The sequence below is a fragment of the Mobula hypostoma genome, chromosome 11 (genome assembly GCF_963921235.1).
Source record: "Mobula hypostoma chromosome 11, sMobHyp1.1, whole genome shotgun sequence".
In the NCBI taxonomy this organism is placed as follows: Eukaryota; Metazoa; Chordata; class Chondrichthyes; order Myliobatiformes; family Myliobatidae; genus Mobula; species Mobula hypostoma.
In genome coordinates, this window is record NC_086107.1 from 25,013,351 (window position 1) to 25,036,129 (window position 22,779).

A 22,779-nucleotide genomic window follows, 5' to 3' on the forward strand; every position below is an offset into this window, starting at 1 on the left:
CGGATCTCCGTTAACTTTTTTGCATACTTCCGACTGCATTAGTTAAACTAATTGCCCCTGCAGAACCCTGAATTTTACATATGATAATGCCACATGAAAGTTGTCTCGGCGCCAGAAATATCTGTGTGTGGGTTACTTTACTCAATGCCAATGGTCAATTAAACTCTGTGAGATCTCTCTGTCACCTATCCTCTTCTGTATTCTTATCCAAAAAAATGCTCCATACCAATATCGCTCCAAAACTCTCCCGACAGGAAGTCCTGATGGACTGCTTGTTTAAGCGTGGGGTGATATATTTTTTTCTTAATGAGGTGGCCGTCCTGAGAGTAATGCGTTGGAAGTACCAACAGCTCGGAGTTCCTTTGGATGAATGGAGAAACGAACCCAATCCGGTTTAAAAAATATATTTTCTATGCATCCACTCAACAACTTGTCCTTTTATTTGATGCACGCGGCTATCCATCTAAACTTTGAGGTTATCTATAAATATGAATAATTTGCGCCCCCGTGTATACAAGTATCCGTCGCTATTACCTATATACATATCTGCCTGCATACATACATTGCCTGTGCACAATAGGCTGATCTTGGTGAGTGCACTCCAACAGGCATGCTGTTGAAATATATTTAAAAGTGCAATGTAATGCGTTGTAAATAACTTGACTGGTTGAAAGTATGATCTCAACTATGTACTTATTCTAGTACTGAATGTATCTCGGCCACGTAGAGCTGGTTTATGTCGTGCCAGTTCGGTTGGCGAATAAGTGAAGGTATGGACCTTTTTGTAAAACGTCCAAACCAGCCACAGAGCAATACGTCTATATGTGCTTATTACTCATATTTAAATTCACGTCATCCCGAATGTAGGAAATCTGCCACTTTGGATTATATGGTAGTTGGGTTTGATTCTTCCAGCGATCACCGAAGGCGAGGCGCAGAGCTGAGAAGCCACAGGTTTGATCCTTTGCAATAAGCCAGCTTTTCTCAGCCGGTAAGTTGGAAGGGCGCCTACTTTTAGAAATGGGTGAATGAAGAGCATGCGTTCGGAGCAAAATAAAAGAGTTGTTGCTTAATGCTTGGCGTTCCTGTGCCAGGGAAAGGCTTACCCTGCCACGGCTAGGCAAGTTGCAGCAGGTCTGGATGGTTGGTGGCACTACCAGTTATAAACTTTTCTTGGAAGGAAGATGTTTTCGCTGTGCAAGTAGCATAGGAGCGAGTCGCGTTACGACACGTTTATGGAAGGGGTGACGTTGTTAAAGCTTGTTGTAACATGTGCTGCTAAATCTAAGTCTGTGATAAGCAAATCCGAGTCTATGATAGCGGTGTCTTCTAAGTACGCAATAAACCAGTCGACTTGCGGGCAAAACACCGAAACAGTAAACTACTTTCTTACCTGTTCTATGTAACTCCCCTTGGAGTTAAGCGGAGACCTGTGTTTCTCGGTAGTTACGATAACCACGTGTCTGAAAGTTAACTTATACTGCACTTCTAAGATGGACCAAAAAAAGTAAAAATATCTATATATCTATCTATATGATGCGCCATTTAACCCGTACTGAGTGCCTGGAAGCGACGGTGCTAACAACTCAGTATATAGTATCTGATAGCTCGCTTTCTCCAAGAACAATTACTCCTTAATTCATTAGAGTCACGTAAGACCTGAAACGCATCTCTGAGCGAATGTGTTGCGTAAATGTGGAAGTTTAAATCACCTCTGTGTGCGTCTATCTTCTAGTCACTAAGGTGTTGGGAGTTTAAGCTGCGGATATTGCAAAGGGTTATTACATTCATAAGTCACACAAGTGGTGGGCGATCCACTGAGCAAGCAGAAGTTCACATGATGACTTCAAACAAGACACATTACCTCCCAGCATCTGTTGGAGAGGCTGGATTTTAAGACACCTCGCTATCCTAGGCAGTAACAAACAATGGTAAGTAAATTACCGAAGGAGATGGTGGCAGTAGTTGTGGGTACTGGTGGGGCGGGGGGGGGGGGTGTTGTGATGCGGGGATAACTGCGGCTGCTGTCATCTTTAATAAGAGATATCTACAAAGGATAGCGATACCCTCTGTCTGATTCTGACAGATCTAGAGATCTAGGGAAATCGAAACCCCAAGTTGAATGGAAATACTTTGAATGAGCACCAACCATATTCTGTTGACGAGATTTTGTTTGTAACCAGAGACAATTGGAACTGAGTTGAACTGATTCGTGTTTGCCGTAGATTCATGTTGGTAAGGAGCAGTTGGGGCAAGGAACACTTACTTCCCCGCAAAGAGGGGCGACATGTGATTAGATATTATTATAAGATAGCTTTTGCCAAAGCTGTATTCACGTGACAGCGCGTGGGCATGTAATATACTAAAGCAACACCAACCCGCACGTAATCAAAAGATAGATTTTATCAGGGGAAGGAGGGGAAGGAGAGAGCTATTCGCTCCTCAATGGTCCTCGACGCGATATTGAGAGGTATGTATCAGCACCGTGGACAGCAGATTGAAAGCAACTGTAACCAAATATTACGGGTCATCAAATGTAATTGCCATGTAAGAGAAGGAGAGAGATTTAAATGTAAAATCTGTAAAAGCTGATACGGTTACTACGAGACAGCGTACGGCACAATCACAGGTCTGATCGCTGGCAGCTGGAGTGTAGTCGCTACTTAGAGCTTGGTGAAGTTCTTACCGATGCATGGAAATCTTCAGTGCAGCAAAATAGAAAGGCAAGGTCACTATAATGTAACTTTCTGAATTGGAAGGGTTGATTAGGATGTCCTGCGGTTGTACCGTTGCATCACAGAAAGGTATGTATACCGTTTATATCATGTTGATCTGACTTCCATTCTGCGTTATTCTACACTACCTGAAATCCGTATTAAACAACAATTGTTTCCTATAAACCGCGGCAACAGAGCCAGGTGTTATTTCTATAGAGACGCGTCGACCGCTTTCTGCGAATTGGTTCCTTTTGGTCATAAAAATCCCATAAATAATTGAGCCTTCTCACTGCCAAAAATAGCCCTGCTTGGTTGTGAGTTCTGTTATAGTTTCTGAGACGGAAAAAAAAAACGAGTCTTTATCCTCCGTTTGCTGGGCGCCTGTATATTGTCTCTTGAATGGAGACAAATGCGCGATTCGTGATGTGTGACGAGCGGTAACTGAGGGGTGTCTGGGCTCAGCCCACGGAGTTGGGCATTCTACCCAAAGTCGGGGCTGATGGTCTGGCGCGTTGAGGGAGATCAGTCGGCAGAAGCTGAACGCGCAAATCGACGTCACAGCAGAGGAACTCGCCTCGGCAGGCGGCGCTGTTCCGAGCTCCACAGCCAATTCCTGCAGGTTCCTGATAGCAGGGACCACAAGCAGAATCTGAACCAACAGCGGGTTCCCGCCTGGAGACGGGTTTTGGCAGTTGTTGCGCACAACCGCAGTCATTTTGTAATCCGTGCTAACTTCAGTTAAGAATGTTCACCTGCACGGCTAGATGCAAATAACAATTACTGTCTTCAACAGAATGATTAGTTTTAGTATGTTTCATGTCGATTGTCTGTACAAATGTAAAATAAGGAATGAACTATTGAAAGGAATAGAAATAACATTAGGATTCCAAATGTTTCACCTAGGATCAATACTCACCTTTTCCATAGGAACATTTTGGTGCCCCTTAATCCTGACCATTGATCTCCTCTGAGATAATTCTTTAGGTATGTCCCCCCTTTCCTTTGCTTAGGGAGCTCTTAGGGCTTTGTGCCCAAGGAGGTGTTCCTTGCGATAATGCATCGACAGCATGCTTTGAGTCAGGGTACGGAAAGAAGCACCCTGGAGTCGACGCGCGACTGTTCCGCACAAATTGCCAGCTTCCTGGCATGTTGTGTCTGGGGCGCTCTGCAGAATGGCTTCCTGAAGGCAGCATGTGCTGTTTGCCGGGGTAGCAAGAGCTGTGAGCCTCGACAATCCTTACAGGGCCGGCTGCGGGGAGAAGCGGGCATCCCTCGGAGTGATCTTATCAATGGATTCTTCCCAGAACTGTTGCACAGGAGAAGGATATCCTTCCGGCTAGTGTGGGAGTTTTCTACCCAGGACATTGCTCTCGGAGCACTGCCTAAACCTTAAGTGCAGGATTATTTAAAGTTTTTTTTTACCCGCTCTCCAATAGAAATGAAAGTGATTTGCATCTTGCCTACTGTTCCTAACATAACATCAGACATAGAACTGCCATTTCATTCAGCGCATCTCATAGTATTTCCCCACTGCCGGTTTCGTATTTTCAATGGTACTACTGGGAGGATTTCTTATTGGACGGCGGTTTCCACGGTAACCTGACGTACCTCTCATATAAGCAAACTCAGGCTCATGTTATTATTCCGACTTGATTTGCTTGGGACACAAGTTCCCAGCGGTTCCTATCTCCTCAGTTGTCGGCAGCCTCACGCCGCACACAATATGTAGCGGCGCAGGCAGGAGCAGCCAGCTTCCCGTCAAAGCTGTTTCTCCCATCTCGGTCAACGCTCGGAGTGTCTAAAGTACCGGTGGTATGGGGAAGAAAGTGCAGTTAATCATCCCGAACGATATTTTGTTATTTCTCCGTTGCCTGAAACATATCTCTTTGACAACGATTCTGTTCAAATCTAGAGCGTAGGAGAATGAGGAAAGACCAAATTATTGGGGGTATTAATTGAGTAACTGCAAGCACGCTCTTTCTGCTGGGGTTGGGTGAGACAAGAACTGGAGGTCATGGGTTAAAGGTGAAAGGTGAAACGTTTAAGGGGACCCTGAGGGGGAACTTCTGCCCTCAGAGGGCGGTGCGACCGTGGAATGAGTTGCCAGCGGAAGTGGTGGGTACGAGATTGATTTCAACATTTAAGGAAAAAGGTGGATAAGTACATGGACGGAAGGAGTATGGAGGGCTGTGGTCCGGGAGCAGGTCGATGGGACTAGGGAGATTAATAGTTCGGCATGGAATAGATGGGCCGAAGGGTCTATTTCTGCGCTGTGTCGTTCTATAACTCTATGAATCTAACGCCAGTGATTTGTCACTCCATACCACAGGCAACAGTGGAGCAAGTGCCAATCAAATACCCAGTGTGTAAATATACATAGGCAAAAATTCTGCACTCATTGCTTATTCTTTGGCCTCTGATTCACAATAAACAGAATAAATCGCCTCCTGTAAAAGCTAGGATCCCAGGAATCGCTAAAAATGTTCAGGCGGTGAGACAGAGTTAACGTTTCAGGTCGGTGAACTTTCATCAGAAGTAAAATTGAAAAAAAAACAACGTGTCAGAGAAGGGGAGGAGAAAACGATGTTTATGATCGCGTGAGGATGAAGAGGGATTGGTGTGGTGCCGGCTGGGAGATGCAACCCTCTAGTTTCGCACAGGTGAATCAGCTGATCGGCAGTGCATTGCGCGGAATATGTTATTCCAGCCACACAGTAGCTTTTAACGTGGTTGACTCTGCCGACTGCACAAAGCTTTGCATCTCTTTTGCATGCAATCTTCCTCTTTCCTTCCGCTCACTCACGGCACTGTAGCGAGTTGGATAGAACCAGCAGGTAGCATCAGAAAACATCCCACGGAGCGCACCTTACGTGAGCCCTGATGATTCGCCGGTTCCGCAGAGATTTTTCTTTCTGATCCATACTAATTAGAGTTCAGCTAGAATGCTAACCATTAATCTTAGTAAGATCTTACTTGAAGTTACTATCTTAATATTTTAAAGCTCAAAACCTGGAGATATGTCGGTCACCTATCGGGGTAAACAAGCTACATTATAGAATATAGGCTGAGATGCATCAGTGAGCTGCAATGGTGTCTGTGCTGCAACTAGCCGCAAATAACAAGAGCACAACTGGGACTGAAAAGGCTACTAGATCAAGTATTTATGAGAATTCATAAAAGACTTACGGGTTTTAAAGCATTAACCACTGTCAATTGAAATGTTGCCAAGGGTAAGGTTTCTGGGCAATAATTAAGCAAAAATGTGGGTGTATGCTGGCTAACAACTAGTTGGGTCAGAGTACAGTTCAAACAGAACTGGCCTTGAACCAGAGTAATGTCCACCCACTCATACAGGAGCTCCACGATGTTTAGTCGCATTGACTTCTAGCCGTCTTGGCTGTGCATAGTGGGACTACCCCGGATTGATAATGAATGTGGCTATTACAGCCAACGCCTTGAGTGACATTCTCGTCTGCCTGAAACATGTTCATGGCCTACCAGGCACTAATCAGCAGAGCCACGATTCTGCAATAAGGTGTCTGTAGCTTGGTTGAAAATAATTAGTCCTCGGCCAGGTCAAGTGATTTTTCTTTTCATAGGAGGCGATTTCAGTTAACTTCAAATTAGGTATAGTTGGAATGACCCTGATTTGACTAGCAAGCAAATTAAATTTTAAGTACATGTCAAGCGACCGCAAATTGAAAACTTGGTTTGGCGTCATTCCTAAGAACCAATTTTGTGGCAAATAGTTCGTTACAAAAAGTGAATCTATTTCTCTGTGACTTTAAAACATTTGAATTAAGCGCACGTGGGCACGGATAAAATCTAAATAAATACAAGTTTTTTTCAGCAGTTCCCATATTATTTAAGTATTTGAATCGTGTACCCTCCCTATCTCACAACATTACGCGAAAGGGTTTGTACTGGGATTCCAAAAGGGGGTGGATCGCAACGTCATGGCGAACACCCAGACCTGAGGTGGAGGAGTATGACAGATGATGTTTGGAGAGTACTTCCTATGCAGCCTACCTCAAACTAATTAATAGCACCATTTATGTCCCTCCCGCGAAGGTGGCAATCAGTATCTTCAAGTGAATGGCATCAGTTGACTAAGCGAGGACCCGGAGGCTCGCCTACCACACTAATTAGCTATCCCCCCCCCCGGTCAACTTCAAATTATCCTCTACGCTTGTCTGTAGGAGGGACCCACAAGTTTAAGGGACGGAGAAGGGGTCGGCGCGGTCAAAGGAAAGAGAGAGTGTATCAAACGCTAAACTAAATGTTTAGCCAGCTATTTAATTTTACAATATTCGTCAGACAACGATAAATCCTGAAGCTGCAAAGCAATCTGTTTAAGAGGTGTGAAAATATGCCCAGATTTTACCAAGGATTTGACGTGGGAGTGTAATTATTACTTTGCAAAGTGTTAATTGGAATAAAGTATTTACGACAGATTGTGTGCAGGTTTCGGCCGTTTAAAACGTTAATTAACTCAAATCAATAAATAACTACAGCATATTCATGCGCGCTGTATATTTGAACATCGGAAAGAAATATACACGCCGATTATTCAATATTTGGTGGTTTTTAACAAGAATCACGTGAACTCTGATGATCACGTCACCGGCTCTATTTAGCATATCGAGGGATTCCCACCCCCGTTGAAGTACCAGAGAAGTCGGCGAGTCTCTCTGTGCTCCGGTCGATTAAAATGTATATTCGGCGTACAAACGGCGCGATCTCACCATCGGAATATCAAATGGAACTGGTGTATGAGTATGGTATTACTCCATGTCTATCGACCATGTAGTTTCCGCCATCAATAATTTACGATCTGCTGAAGAGAGAAGTCGTTTCTGCCGAAAGAACCGAAGGGGCAGGAGAGTGCGAATAATTTCCAAATGAAAGTCTGTTGATGCTTTTTCATACCCTGACACTAAACGGTGGGTGTTTTTAAAGCAATTCTGTGCGGTTTATTATTTGAATGGAGATTACAACGTACCTCGTGGCTGTGCAAATATAGTTCAGGGAACTTACTGAAAGGGGAACTGTAAATCTATCATCTGCCTTCATTAATAAGACATGCTGTTATTAACTTGATTGAATTCTAAATAGACAACTACCAGGGGTCATTGTATCCGATGTAGTTCAAGTGCATTTAGTCTAAATGCAATTCAAGAGACAAGGGAACATTTAAATGTTGAACCCGTGGACCTCTCGCAATCGACTAAATCAAACTAGTCTATTAAACGCAAGGCTAGGGAGTGAGCAGAGTACACACGCCGGGACACTTCTTATAAGTGGTTTCGCTTTTAAATTAATTTTAAACTTGGAGAAAGTTGAAGTTAGTTAATGCTTTCAACCGTCCCGGCTGCTTAGGTAGCGTTGCGTGTTTATCTCAACGTTCTGGCTATAACGCGCGACTGTGCGTCCTTATGTCAAAAGTCACGATGTTTAGCTCTTGTTGGCGCTGCAGAAAGCTGTCAGTGTCGGTGCATGTCGAGATATAAAGGAGTCCTCTTTGTCAAATGGCCAGAACATATTGTCTACAGGAACACACACAAGGTAAGCCTCGCAGCAAATAACTTGGAGAACTCATAAAGATTTTATAGGAAACCCGATGCGCGTCCGCGCCAGCGATCACTCAGAGCCCAGGGAACTGGACTGAACCTCACAAAGCTCCCTCTCCCTGAACATACGTGTTACTGCTCTTTCCAGCAAGATGTGAACTAAAGCTTCTCGTCTTGAACTATAGGAGTTCCATCGTTAGCGCTTAGCAGTTCCACACACACAAACTTCTCCGTCTCGAGATGCTCTGAAAAGGGAGGCGAGGGGCAATTAAACATAGCGACAGTGTTTCCCATCTCAGGCGATTGTAACTTAAGGTCAGTACTAATTGTTGATTGTTTACTCACCTTGGGCGTCATCCCGCGTTGTGAAGTGACCGGGTGCTACCAATGTAGTGCTGCGAATCTAATGTGCCTGTGCAGCGAATCTAATGTTCAGAGTATAAAACCCGCATTAAACTTGCACATTGTTTGAGCTATAGTGCCTCTCCCCCCATCCTGGGACTCCTGAAATATTTCCTAACTTCCGTTAATTTTGAGGCAAGTGCGAACTGATTTTTGCCGTGGGATCAAACGCGAACGGTGTCCCTGAGGCTTTCAGCGTCTGTTTTGGAGTTTGATCCGACCTGTTGCTGTTTCAAAGAGTTTACACTATCTTTCGCAGCGAGGAAAGGGACGGAAACCGCTCTGGATATTGCTAAGATCTTCTTTGAACTATTACACGTTGAAACTCGCGTTCTCTTGCTCTCCCTTGTGTCTGTAAATAAATACTTGACACAATCAGTCACGTTTAGTTACCTGATAATTAAAGAATGTGAAATTTATGCATCGTCCACAGCAAACTCTCTCGGAGAAGCACCTAGGCAGAGGGTTCAAGCGCAAGCAACAGCGCCACCACGTGGGCAACAGTAGCTTTATCGTGTGATGGGGGTTGGGTTCCTTGGACACCAATTCTCAACGGTTAGAAGTAACAATTACAAACAAAAATAGAAATCTTGGAAGTATACTAAGCGCGAAAATCGAAAGTATTATCCCGAGGATTCTTTAAACTAAATATCTATTTTAAAACGTTCACTCACTGTGGTACGAGGTAGTTAGTACCGGTGTTGGCAGGTTTTAATCTGTGAAACGCTTTGGCCCTGTTGGAAGGGCTTTTAAAAAAAAACAGTTACAAATGGAAAAGGCGGAAAGCAACAAATTAATAAATGTCGTGTAGCGTACAGGAGAGGCCGAAGATTCAGGTGTGAGATTTACTTAGTGGGTAAAGTCTTGGATCGCTTTTGTTGGATAAAATTAATAAAGGGATCGTGCAAGACAACATTCTTAACAATGAGGCCTGGCGTTCACGTGTGAAGTCCGCTTTATGCATTTTCATATTCTATTTCCCTCCGACACACGTCACGATCAACGCCGAGATACCAAGTTCTTACGAAAGGAGATAGATGAGAATGAGCAGTTTTAAATTTAGAAACCCTGGCGACAGTGACGCAGTTCCAGATCTGTGTGTCTGAATAAACAGCATCCATCATCTGAAATGTTAATCGTACCTTCTGAAATGTAAATATATTTGCAGTGCCCTCTATGTTCGTTCCGCATAAAGACAATGTGCCATTCATAAATTGATGCAAGAGATACGTTTAACTCTCGGTGTTAGCTTGTTGTTCGATAATGTTTCGGCCCATGTTTTGATCGGATGCGTATTTTTATGGCGAGTTCTGCTACTTGGTGGATCGCCTGGTGCCCGATGCCTCCAGAGGAGAATTCAAAGCACCGCTTGCCGAATTTATATATGATGGTCATCCAATAGCAGCCAATGGGCGAGTTAATAATGGGGGTACAGTTACTGGGGATTGGGGACCAACCCTTGCTGACTCCATACCTGATAAGGGAATCATCGTGCTCTTCTGCGGCAGACTCGGTAATCTGCTCCCTGGTCAGACAGTCCAACAGTCCACGTACAAGGCTCCATTCATGCCATCGCAACTCCGTTCTAGATAATTCCGCAGGTACTTGAATTTGATTGGTGCCTTTAACAATATAGATAGAAACAGCACGAAAAAGCTAGTCAGAACCATATTGACACCACGTCATAACAAATTTGGGGGACATGAAACAAAAGTTGGGGGGAAAGGCTAGTGCTAGTTGCTGACTTAATAAAGACAAAGAAAGGGAGATATCTTTAGAACGGTGTGTTCTCTAATGAGAGTTGATACTCCAAACCCGGGTCATTGCTGAGTTCTTGGGATTAGTGGAGGAGATCCTGGAGAAGCAGACGATTGATGCCACGGAAGAATCTGATCAGAAAGATGAGACCAGGTGACAATGTTGGTCAACCAGCTCAAGCGGTGGTGGATGAGCGGCAGCGAGCTGGTTAGGACACGGGCTGAACTGCTCGAAATGTGTGGATTTGTGGAGGCGGGACTGGGACAAATATTGATGGCTTGGAAGCTCTGCTGCCAGTAATAACCTGTGGTGGTTACCGAGGGAGAAAGGGGGTGGAATTAGCGGAGAGAATGGGAGATTCTGGTGGTGGAGGGGGATGTCTTTGGCTCTCCCATTGATTAACTTTGGGAAATTACGCATCAAGCAAAAATACAACGATCTGTAAACTTCTGTCAAAGTGTGTCTAAATCCTCCAAGCTTAAGAGAGCGGAATTATTTCCCTGGAGTGTCTGTACTGTGCAACAGACCAAGATAAACTGCTGACTTGCTGTGGATTGTCATATCGAGGTTCTTGAGCAACGTCGTGGATTCCGTGTCGGGAAGCAACCAGCTGATATTTGTTTTTAAAAATTGTCCCGTGGAAACAAAACACATACTGCAACCATTATTGAAAGCTTTTCTTTAATAGTCATACTTGGTTTGCAGAACTCACGCTCGGCTGTTAATACTCTCTCGTGTCTTCATAACATGAAATGCAACTTGGTCGCATGCGCTATGATTATAATACATATATTACAATGTATTGCAAATTATTCCGAGAGTTTACATATTTTAATATTTGGAATAAATGAAGTAATGCCCATTGCAACAATTACTGTGGCGTTTTCATTGGCTGGTTATAATTCAGGAGCAGTTGCGCTTAAACTAAAGAACACGAGGCAGTAAATCAAAATGTAGATTATTTTAGTTATATGGCCAGATATTTCCACTTAGAATATAACTTTTGTTAAAATCGCGCATTGTTTCGCCGATATTATGGAATCTCCTTAGCAGTCTGCGATCAATCGCAAACCTGTGAATGTTCAATAGTCCTAAAATATTACCAGTTCTACCGATCACGAGTAACCTTCCAAAGTTTGGCATGTAGATACGGGGTGTTAGAGAAACTAGAGTGGATTTCTAATGCCAGGCATTCAGTGAGCAGTTTCGTGTGGTTAGCCAGTGTTTTGACACTAGTTTAAGGCAGCAGAGAATGTATTCATGATCTGGATTCCCTAGCTGGCCTCTCTCACCACTGCACCCACTCACTCCTCCCTCCCTCCCAGTCACCAAGTCCCCCCACAGATGAACGCAGTCTACCGGGACCACATTGTTTGCAGAAATATATTAAAGCTCGAATGTATAACAGCTCGAATCTTGGCCTATCAGACTTTCCACGACCCCTTTCTAACTCATTAACTGTTTTGACCTCTGAATAGGTGTGCATCCCAGAGCAACGGATAGTTCTGCTGCTGAGGGAAAATAGTCAAATAACTATCGCAGGGAGGTTTACATGAATGTTTTGTAAGATGAAATCACCTGCATGATTGTACCACGCTGTTCCTATTTCCAAACAAAAATTCTGTTTTCAATGGTGCCTCTTACTGCATTTCCGTGAGACATTGTGGTTTGCGTTTCAATGCTGGTTTTCTAAGCACTCACAAATAAGAGTTCAGCAGCTGCTAAAGAAAGTTTGTTATAAACAAGTTAGAATTATAATTAAACTGTTGGGGACAAGATATTTCCGAAATCTGTAGGAAGTATTGTGAGGGCCGCTTAAGTCTTTTATTCGGCCGGTTAAAACGATGCAAATGCTTGGAAATCCAGGCATTTTCCACACGAGTAGGTTTAGTATCGTCACATTTTCTATATTGTTAACGGTGTGCATATAATCAATGGCGACTGAGCGGATGATTGTGGTCTTCGGCTGCTGTAGACCATCCATTTTAAGGTTCGGCGTGCCGTGTGTTCAGATGCTTTTCAGCACACCACAATTCTAACGTGTGGTTATTTTGAGTTCCTGTCGCCTTCCTGTCGGTTCGAACCAAACTGGTTATTCTCTCACCTGTCTCTTTAATATCCGGGATTGAACGTTTGTCAGACGAGGAGCGTTTGATTCCTCTGGCCCTCTACTCTTTGGAATTCAGAAGAATGGGGGTGGGGGCCTTATTGAAACCTATCGAATGGTGAAAGGCGTCGATAGAGTTGATGTGGAGAGAATGTTCCCTATGGCGGGGGAGTTTAAAACAAGAGGACACCGCCTCAGATTAGAGAGACATCCATTTAGAACGGAGATGGGGAAGAATTTCTTTAGCCAGAGGGTGATGTACCTACGGAGTTCGTTGCCATCGGTAGCTGTGGGGGCCAAGTTACTGGGTATATTTAAGGCAGACGTTGGTAGATTTTTGGCTAGTCAGGGCAAGAAGGGATACGGGGATAAGGGAGGAGATGGGGGCCGAGCGGGGGATTGGACCAGCCATGATGAAATAGCGGAGCAGACCCGATGGGCCAAATGGCCGGATTCTGCTCTTATAATGATGGTCTTATAAGGCGATTTCGCCCACAGAACTGCCGCTCACCGATTTACTTATGGTTTTATTTTCGCAAGATTCTCTGTAAGCGCTAGAGATTGTTGTGCGTGAGAATCCCAGGAAACCAGCATTTTCTGAGATACTCAAGCCACACCGTCTGACACCAACAATCCTTCCACAGTTAAAGTCACTTCGATCATATTTCTTCCCCGTTCTGATGTTTGGTCTGAACAATAACTGAACCTCTTGACCATGCTTCTATGCATCAAATTACTGCCATATGATTGGCCAATTAGATATTTGCATTCGCGAGCAGGTATACAAGTTTACCTAATAAAGTGGCCATTTAGATTACATTCTGTTGCAACGTGTGTAAACTGTTCCACCGTGTCCCTTCTCACAAGTTCTGTGATCTGCTATGGAAATATTAAGAATGGCGAATGACCCTCAGCAACGTTACTCTGATAATGTCCCAAGAACCGTGTCGTTCCTCAATATATTAGCTTTGATTTTTTTTAAAGAAGTCTTATTTCTTGACGGAATAATTTAACATTACTATTTTGAATTCTATGAATCATAACCGACCTTATTAAATAGGCACAGACATCATAGATAATAGCTCACTATTTCTCTTGATATTAAAATAACTTAAGAGTATTCTGTGTGGTTTTTACATTAATTCGGTAACCGTAACTATATTTGGAACAAATAGCCTTCAGGAAAGTGCTGGAAGCAATAAAATTAATTCGGGTTCTGTGCATATGTTTATGTATATTTCTAGTTTTAAAAAGAGGTAGAAATATGTTTCCTGATTACAACTATATACATTGGGGACCATCTTAGTCCAAAGTCAGGATCGAATTTCTCTCTGAGTAACCATAACATTCTGTGACCAGGGCGTTGGGGATCTCGTTACTTGACACCTGCGATTATCCGTTGGATACAAATCAATGTTTTGCAATTTATTGAAGTCTCGATAGTTGCATAAATTATTGAATAACTTTTTGTATAATGTTTTTCCTTTCTTTTTGTCTTCCCCACAGTCCCACCAAGTGAGGGGAGTGATGAACATCCTGTTCCTTACTATGGTTATCTCATACTTCGGTTGCCTGAAAGCTGCCCCAATGAAAGAAGCTGGAGGCCGAGATCATGTCGCCTCGCTCTATTCCGGGACACTGGACGGTCTGGGTGGCGGAGGAAGGGGAGCGGACGTCTCTCCCCGTGGACTAGGAGTTTTGGCCAACACGGTAGAACATGTGCTGGAAGAACTCTTGGAGGAGGAGCCCGAGACCCAGCCGAACGACGGCGGGGGAGGAGGAGGAGGAGGCAAAGACGTGGATTTGTACTCGTCCCGGGTGATGCTGAGCGGCCAAGTGCCTTTGGAGCCCCCTTTGCTCTTTCTGATGGAGGAGTACAGGAACTACTTGGAGGCGGCCAATATGTCAGCGAGGGTTAGACGCCACTCGGACCCGGGCAGACGGGGCGAGCTCAGCGTCTGTGACAGTATTAGTCAGTGGGTGACGGCCGACAAGAAAAAGACAGCCGTAGACATGTCGGGCCAGACGGTCAGCGTCCTAGAGAAGATCCTCGTCCAGAACGGCCAACTCAAGCAGTACTTTTACGAGACCAAATGCAACCCCAAAGGTTTCACCAATGAAGGCTGCAGAGGGATAGACAAGAAGCATTGGAACTCACAGTGCAGAACCAGCCAATCTTACGTGCGAGCCCTCACCATGGATAGTAGGAAGAAAATTGGGTGGAGATTTATAAGGATAGACACGTCGTGTGTATGTACATTAACCTTTAAGAGGGGAAGATAGTGAATTGGTGTATATAGATTTTATTGAGAAGTAATCTATTTGTATATATTACATACAGGGTAAATTATTCCGTCGAAATGATACAGAAAATTTTATGGACTGCATGTATAAATGAAGTTTATACAGTAAAAAAGTGGTTTTACGGTCTATTTATTGAACATATCCATGACCCGAGGAGGGGGGAAGAGAGACATCCATATTGCGCACAACAAAACAATAAGCCTGTGTTACATTCCTCAGAATATCGTGGTTTGTTGAGTGACGTTGCCAAGACATGAAACGAAAGTAAAAAAAATAATACGTATTGCATGCTGCTTCCGTTGTTCGATACGAATCTGTCCATTGGAAAGTTCAAGATACATTCCGTTTACATTAGCCAGTAAGTGGTTATATTTCTTATTAGTATTATCTTTGTTGACTGCTTTACCTTCTACCGATAGCGTTGGAATTAAAAAGTCAAGGTGCTGTCTTCGATCTTTATCAGTTTTTTTTTATTCCCTTGGGATTTAAATTAACAGGTTTAATTCTTGCTGTACGATGCACCATTCCAGACTGAAACTGGGTTGTTGACCATTCGTTTTTATTTCATTGTTTTAAAATCGGACATGCAGGAGAAGGACCATTGATGGACCGGCGTGTTTACGTCGATTCATTCGCCATCCATGCAAATAAAGTTGGGAGACCACAAAGGCCAGGGCAAAAGTCATCTGAATTTCACTGGTTGAATGCGTTATACATATTGCCTCTATTGTGTATTAGTAATAAACGTGTGGAAGTCTTGCAAACCATGAACCATTATTTGTATTTGTTGAGAATAACAACCACGCTTATGGAATTGGGGAGACAAGTTTTGAAAATGAGAGAGAAGGGCAGCTCTCTTGAGTCACAGCTGGAGTTCTATCCTGCCCCAGTATTGAAGTCAACTGTGGACTTCCTGCTAAATATATCCAAGTTCAGTGTCCGGCTTACTTGAATTAGTTAGCAGAATTCCAAAGGATTCGCCTCCCCTCACGCTAACTTCTGAGCACATATGTATCTCACAGTCATACTGCCGTTACATCTTGCACCAGAGGATAAATGCCAATCTACCACCTAAAGTAGTTCAAAGTGAATTTATTATCAAAATACACCGAGACTCATTTTCTTGCGGGCATACTCAATAAGTCCAATAATCAATCTACAACCAAAGTCCAAAAGACAACAACCTGTGCAACTACCAAAAGAAATAAATAATACTAATAAATAAATAATAAATATCAAGAACAGGAGATGAGGAGTCCTTAAAAGTGAGCCCATAGCATGTGGGAACATTTCCGTGATGGGGCAAGTGAAGTTGAGTGGTTGTCCCCTTTGGTTCAGGAGCCTGACGGTGAGGGGTAATAACTGTTCCTGAACCTGCTGGTGCCAGTCCTGAGGCTCCCGTGTTTTCTTCCTGATGGCAGCAGTGAAAAGAGAGCATGGCCTGGGTGGTGGGGGTCCCTGAGAAGGGATGCTGCTTTCCTGCCACAGTGCTCCCTGCAGATGTGCTCAGCGATGGGGAGGGCTTTACCTGTTGTGTACAGAGCTGTCATGGCAGAATCCTTTACAAACCCAACCATATTTGGTCACTCAGGTCTAAATGGGCAGCGCAGACGTGTGGACTTTTAATGTAGATACAAGAGATACTGCAGATCTGGAAATCTACAGCGATACACACAATGTGCTGGAGGAGCTCAACAGGTCAGGATGGGTCAGTATCTATGGATGGGAATTGATGTTTTGGGCTGAGACCCTTCATTAGGACTGGAAAGGAAGGGTCTTGGCCTGAAAAGTCAGCTGTTCATTCCCATTCCTGACCTTCTGATCTCCTCCAGCACATTTTAATGTACTGCATCTCTAAATAAAATCAATAAACAAATAAATAGATATAGATAAATACAATTAGATAGATAAATTAATGTATTACAGCTCTACCTCTTGAATGCTTATTAAATCTCAAGATTTCTTCAATTTGGAAGATCTTTTATTGCAAAGAAAATCTGGAAAAAAAATGTTCTGCAAAAGGAAATAGGAGGAAGCTAATTTTTATTAATGTATATTTTTATACTTTATACTTTGTCGCCAAACAATTGGTACTAGAATGTACAATCATCACAGCGATATTTGATTCTGCGCTTCCTGCTCCCTGGAGTACAAATTGATAGTAAATATTAAAAATTTAAATTATAAATCATCATAAATAGAAAATGGAGTAAGGTAGCGCAAAAAAATGAGAGGCAGGTCCGGATATTTGGAGGGTACGGCCCAGATCCGGGTCAGGATCATCAGATCATTTTCAGTCATCAGATCATTTACATGCTAAAACTCCCATAGTTAGAAATCTACTTTTGTCTTTCTCATTCCACATCTTGAAAGGAGACCCTTTAATCTATGCTACTTTATTATTTCCTGAACCTTTCAAATTCCAAAGTCTAAAGTAAAATTTAAAAATTTTAAGGAACACTTCTTGTGTCCATGAAAAAGAAGACTTCGCGGTTAGCCAATTTTTACTTATTACTTTCCAACTTAAAACATATCTGGGAGAACAAAAATATCCAATGAGCTGGTATCAAATGGAACTGTTTTCCATCCTCCGATATTACACTAACACTTATTAAAGGAAAAGGGCTACTTTAATGGTTTGGTTACTGCACTGATATCCAGAGATCTCAGCTACTGATCCACATCTGTGTTTTCAGATCTTATCCTGGTAACTGGTAGCTGGTGAATTTTAAATTCTATTTATTTATTATATCCGGAATTTAAAAAAAATATGTGTCAGTGACTGGAGCATAGTAAAATCTCATTTGGATCACCTTAAGACCCTGAGACATAGGAGAAAATTAGGCCATTCAGCCCATTGAGTCTGCTCCACCATTCCATCGTAGTTGATTTATTATCCCTTTCAATCCTATTCTGCATATTTCTCTCCATAATCTTTGACGCCCTTACTAATCAAGAACCTATCAACCTTCACTTTAAATATATCCAATGACTTGGCCTCCACTGCTGTTTGTGACAACAAGTTCCACAGATTCACCAGCCTCTGGCTTCAAGGAAAGAAACTCATTATCCTTGCTTGATATTATATTATTCATGACTCTAGCACCACTACAATAAGCATTCCAGTAGCTTTCAGGTAGCACATGAATATACAGGAATGGGAGGCTATGGAACAGGGTTTAGTTCAATTTGGCATTGTGCTTGGCACAGGCATCATGGCTGAAGGGCCTGTTCTTATGTTCTACATTCTTAACTATTCTCTGAAATGGCCCACTGTAACAGGGTCAGTAGGAAGGACCATTGGATGTTTGCTTAGCTACCAAAGTTCACACCCTAAAGATTAACAAATAGAAAAGGCAAAATACTCAACACCACACATAAAAAGAATTAAAGCATATTTTTGTGCATAACAATCTGTTTTAATTTTCCATATAGATAGAATAGGATATAACTCAAAGTTAGTAAGCCAACAGAATGCTACAAAAAGGCATCTCTGACTTTCCTATTTGCTGTTCGCAGAGCGGGGCATTGGACGGGAAGGATGCACAAATGGAGGATAATTACAGTACTTTGTGAGGAGGGTGAAAGGTCTGTCTGACTCCCACAATAAGTCCCTTACTCTGCCAAATGGTTGATGAAGGAATTTGACCAAGTTTGGTTCATGATCAAGTTACTTTCTCACCTCATTCTTAAATAATGCTTTTGACGTTTTGAAGGAAAGGGATCTAACCCGAGGGAAAGAAATTAAGAATATCCAGGGAAAGTTTTAAATTCCTAGATTACTTTTATACATAAGCGGAATAAATTGGACGACAAACTCATCTTTGTTCGTCACATTTAAATAAGTTGCTAGCAGTCTCCTCTCCACTGAAACATTTGTTCAAATTCTTGAGTAATCTATGGTAATCCATTTAACCAATCCAATGTCAAATAAAAAGTATATCTATTTAACTCATCACGACAAGCATCATATAAGGGCCTTGAATGTGGCCATTGTATGATTTTCCTGGTAATGGTTTAGTTCTTTCAAAGAAAGTAACCTGTTATCCTTACCTGGTAATAGAATATTCATGCCTCCAGAAACCACAACAATATTCAACGTTATTCCTTTTAGTATTCAGACCATTTTATCCTTAATATATTTATACTTGTTGACAATATGTATGATTCCAATAGAAAGGAAGTCAGTTAAGTATCTGTGGGAATAATTGTATAACATTAGGAAAACATCTTAGAATTTGTGATTGAAGAAAAGAGATGCAAATTTACCTTCAAAATTATATTTTCATTCCACTTAAGGACCAATAGGTATCTGAAAATAAAAATGAGTGCATTCAACTATTGAGAACTATTACAAACATATCTGCAACCATCAAGTTTAAACTTTTGGCTGCTAGAGATTTACCTGACAGACTCCTTTACTATATGACTATAATTTTATTACAGTAATATATCAATCCAAAAGCCTGGTGCAAATCCATTACTTTAATATTTGTAGGAAAATAAAACAAATAACTGTAAAATTTAAAAAAAAATTACTATCAAATGTCACTTGTCAGTTCGTCTTCCCTTTAACAAAATGTACTATTTCAATTACTTTGCCCTCACTTAATTTTCAAATGCACCAAACTGTGTGCCAATGCACTTGTGTGATAATAAATTGCTCCCTTCAAAACTAGTCTCGATTTTTGATACATGTCTTCGGACAAGGTGAGCTATTTCTCAAAAAATTTCATCAATTCAGCGCCATTATGATTATGGTATCATTGCAGAATATAATTTCATATAAGGTCACAACTTAAAGTCAAAAAACAGCTGTTAAAATAGACGTGCCCATTCACCTCCTCCTATACCTCAATTCAAGTCCCCAAACAGTCCTTCTAGGTGAGGCAATACTTTAGCTGTGAATCTGTAGAGGTCATCCATTGTATCCAGTACTCCTGAAGTGGTACCCTCTACATTGGTGAGACCGACAGAAACTACGGGACCGCTTTGCCGAGCACCTCCATTCCATCCCCATTGCCCTGTTAAAATATTACTGCTTTATAGTACCTATTTGTAAATGCTTCTGTATATACAGAAAAGTAAAATAATTCCTATACCCATGTTGGTCGACAGCCTCCTCTTTTGTCACAATGAGGACATACTCATATTCCATCTAAGTAACTTCCAACCTAAAGGCATGAACATCAATTTCTCTTTCCAGTAATTTTCCCCCTCCCCCTTCCCTCTTTTTTCTGTTTCCCACTCTAGCCTCTTTCCTCTTCTCCTCACCTGCTTATCACCTCCCTTTTCTCCCACAGTCAACACACCTCTCCTATCAAAACCCTTCTCCTCCAGGCCTTTACCTTTACCCACCTGGCTTCACCTGTCACCTTCTCGCTAGTCCTCCTTCCCCTCCCCCCACCTCTTTATTCTGGCATCTTCCCTCTTCCTTTCCAGTCCTGGAGAAGGCTTTCTGCCTGAAACGTTGACTGTTTATTCCTTTCCATAGATGCTGCCCAACCTGCTGAGTTCCTCCAGCATTTTGTGTGTGCTGCCCTGTTAAGATACCACTGCTTGATGATACATATTTGTACATGTTTCTGTATACACAGAAGAGTAAAATACTCAGGGTAGGGAAGGTATTGATGCAAAACAACTGTTGTGATATTGAGCCCAGTCTGATAATTTATCTTTGCTCACTTATTGAAGCCTCTATAGGTGATCCTAGCACCCTTGAGTTAAATTGGAAAGACCAGTCAACACTTGCTATTCTTGTTCCTATTGAACAATTTCTGTCTGAAGGCCATATTGTTGAAAGTACAAGATAAAATTCATTTGAGAATTCCCGCTGATTGCCTCCGCCTGTCACTAACCTTTTATCCCAGACTCCAGGCTTAATTTATCATAAGAGCAGAATTATGCCATTCAACCCATTGAATCTGCAATGTAATTCCATTATGGCTGATTTATTATCCCCCTCATGTAAATTGTTTTACACTTTTAAAGAAAAATAAACCACGATAGCTATCTGTATTTGAAGATTAGCTCAATGTAACTCCTTCATTAAATAAAAAGAGAAAGTTTGGACAAATGCAAATAATAATATTCAAACCTTTTGATAAAAGGGTGCTTACAGCTAACAGCAACGTAGTTACTAGATTAACCCCCACACCCAAACCATGATACCGAACACATACTGTGGGTTATCTTGCAGAATAGAACAGCACAGTACAGGCCCTTCGGCCTGCAATGTTGTACCGACCTATATAAACCTGCTCCACAATCAGTCTAACTCTTTCCTCCTACACAGCCCAGTTCTTTGTCATTTTACTGTTTATTGTGTTTCAAAGAAAAGTAGTCCATCAATTTTAAGTTCTAGTTTGATCAATGAAGTCACCAGTAAAGGGAAGTGGAAGAAAACTGGCTGCTGATACCTTAAGAACCAGTTTAATACTAACAACAAAAATAAAGTTCAATCACATTTGAGAAAGTAGGAATTATAGTTACATCATGTACCTGAGTCTAAATGAACATCAGAAAAGAAATAGGGGCATAAGGGAGAGAAAAGGTGCAGTATTTTACTTAATTTAAGATATCTTTCACATTAAATTCTGAGAAAATGGAACTTCACACTGACAGAATTAAATGTAGCTCTTGGAAGTGATGGTATCTGATTACACAACTAAAGATCCACTTTTACCTGAATGCACCCGTATTTACTGCTTTGATTTCCAGGGTGGGTCAATTTGTCCGGGAATATTCTGCAGTAACAGAGAAGCGAAGTAACTTGGACCACAAGTTCCAGATTCTCCTATTTATAAATAAATATGACTATTTATAAATATGAATACTTTGGAATTTGCTGCCTGGTGTATTCCTTTGTAACTATACTATTGGCCACATCACAAAGCACTAAGCACTGGGAAGAATCAATGGCATTGTGGCACAGAAGGCAGCACTGTTGTCTCATATCTCCAGGGACCCAAGCACACTCCCAATCTCAGGGGCTGTCTTTGTGGAGTGTGCACACGCACTCCCTGACTCTCTGGGTTTCCAACGGGTGCTCAGGTTAAAGATTCAAAGAGATTCCCTTTAACTTGTCACATGTACATCAAAGCATTGAAACGCACAAAGAAAATGCACCTTTTACGTCAACGACCAACACATTCCGAGGATGCGCTGGGGGCAACCCAAAGGTGCCACCACACTTTCAGCGCCAACATAGCATGCCCGCAAATTACTAAGCCTAACCCATACATCTTTGGAATGTGGGAGGAAATTGGAGCACACTATCATGGGGGGAACTTACAAACTCCTTCCAGGCAGTGCAGGAATTGAACTCTGATCACTGGTGCTACAAAGCATTATTGTAGCAAGTGCACCACCATGCCACACTAGGTTTCCCTTATCCAAAATATTCAAGGGTTAATTGGCAACTGTACTAACCAGATACAAAGGGGAGCTGATGGAGGGCTGAGAGAAAATAAATGACAGGACTAAAAGGAAATAAAAGGAGGGGGAATAGGACTGATGGGTTTGCTCTATTGGGAGCAGACATTCACCTGACGGGTTGAATGTCTTCCTTCAGTGATCATGTAAATATGCAAGGCTTTTGAATAAAAATATGTTTCTCATATACAATGAAAGTACTTTTAATTTGCAATATCAATTAATGAATGTTCACAACAGCACACATCTTCCTGAACCATGTTAATTCCCTTTTCTGAAGATCAAAACAAAATTTAATGTGAAGTTTTAATTATAACAAAATATCATCCAGATCAAAGTGAATTGCACATTTTAACCATTTACCACCCCCTGGTACCAAATGGCTTCAATAGTTTTCCAATTATTACAGTAAAATATATGCTGTGATGATGGTTTTCTCTCTGCCATTGGAATTCTTCTTTATTTCAATATGTTCTCAGAAGAATAA

The 22,779-nt window shown here is 42.0% G+C and overlaps 1 protein-coding gene across 5 annotated transcripts; it reads left to right on the plus strand.

Annotated features, from left to right (window-relative positions):
• The first annotated feature begins 914 nt into the window (after positions 1 to 914).
• On the plus strand, positions 915 to 15,614 carry bdnf (brain-derived neurotrophic factor). Of its 5 annotated transcripts, none has more exons than XM_063063150.1 (2): positions 915 to 991; positions 14,061 to 15,614. In XM_063063150.1, exon 2 carries the CDS (start codon positions 14,082 to 14,084, stop codon positions 14,835 to 14,837), a length of 756 nt encoding a protein of 251 aa, XP_062919220.1. In that variant the 5' UTR covers positions 915 to 991; positions 14,061 to 14,081; the 3' UTR covers positions 14,838 to 15,614. The 5 variants fall into 5 exon arrangements, with proteins under 5 accessions (XP_062919220.1, XP_062919218.1, XP_062919221.1 ...); XM_063063148.1 differs by lacking the exon at positions 915 to 991 and adding an exon at positions 1,887 to 1,931; XM_063063151.1 differs by lacking the exon at positions 915 to 991 and adding an exon at positions 2,413 to 2,470.
• Positions 15,615 to 22,779: the final 7,165 nt, after the last annotated feature.

Bases quoted from the DNA above. Each gene is read 5' to 3' on its own strand.
- bdnf (XM_063063147.1), top strand. From the start codon at position 8,214: ATGTCGAGATATAAAGGAGTCCTCTTTGTCAAATGGCCAGAACATATT. The intron at 8,283-14,060 runs GTAAGCCTCGCA...TCTTCCCCACAG, and splicing joins TCTACAGGAACACACACAAG to TCCCACCAAGTGAGGGGAGT.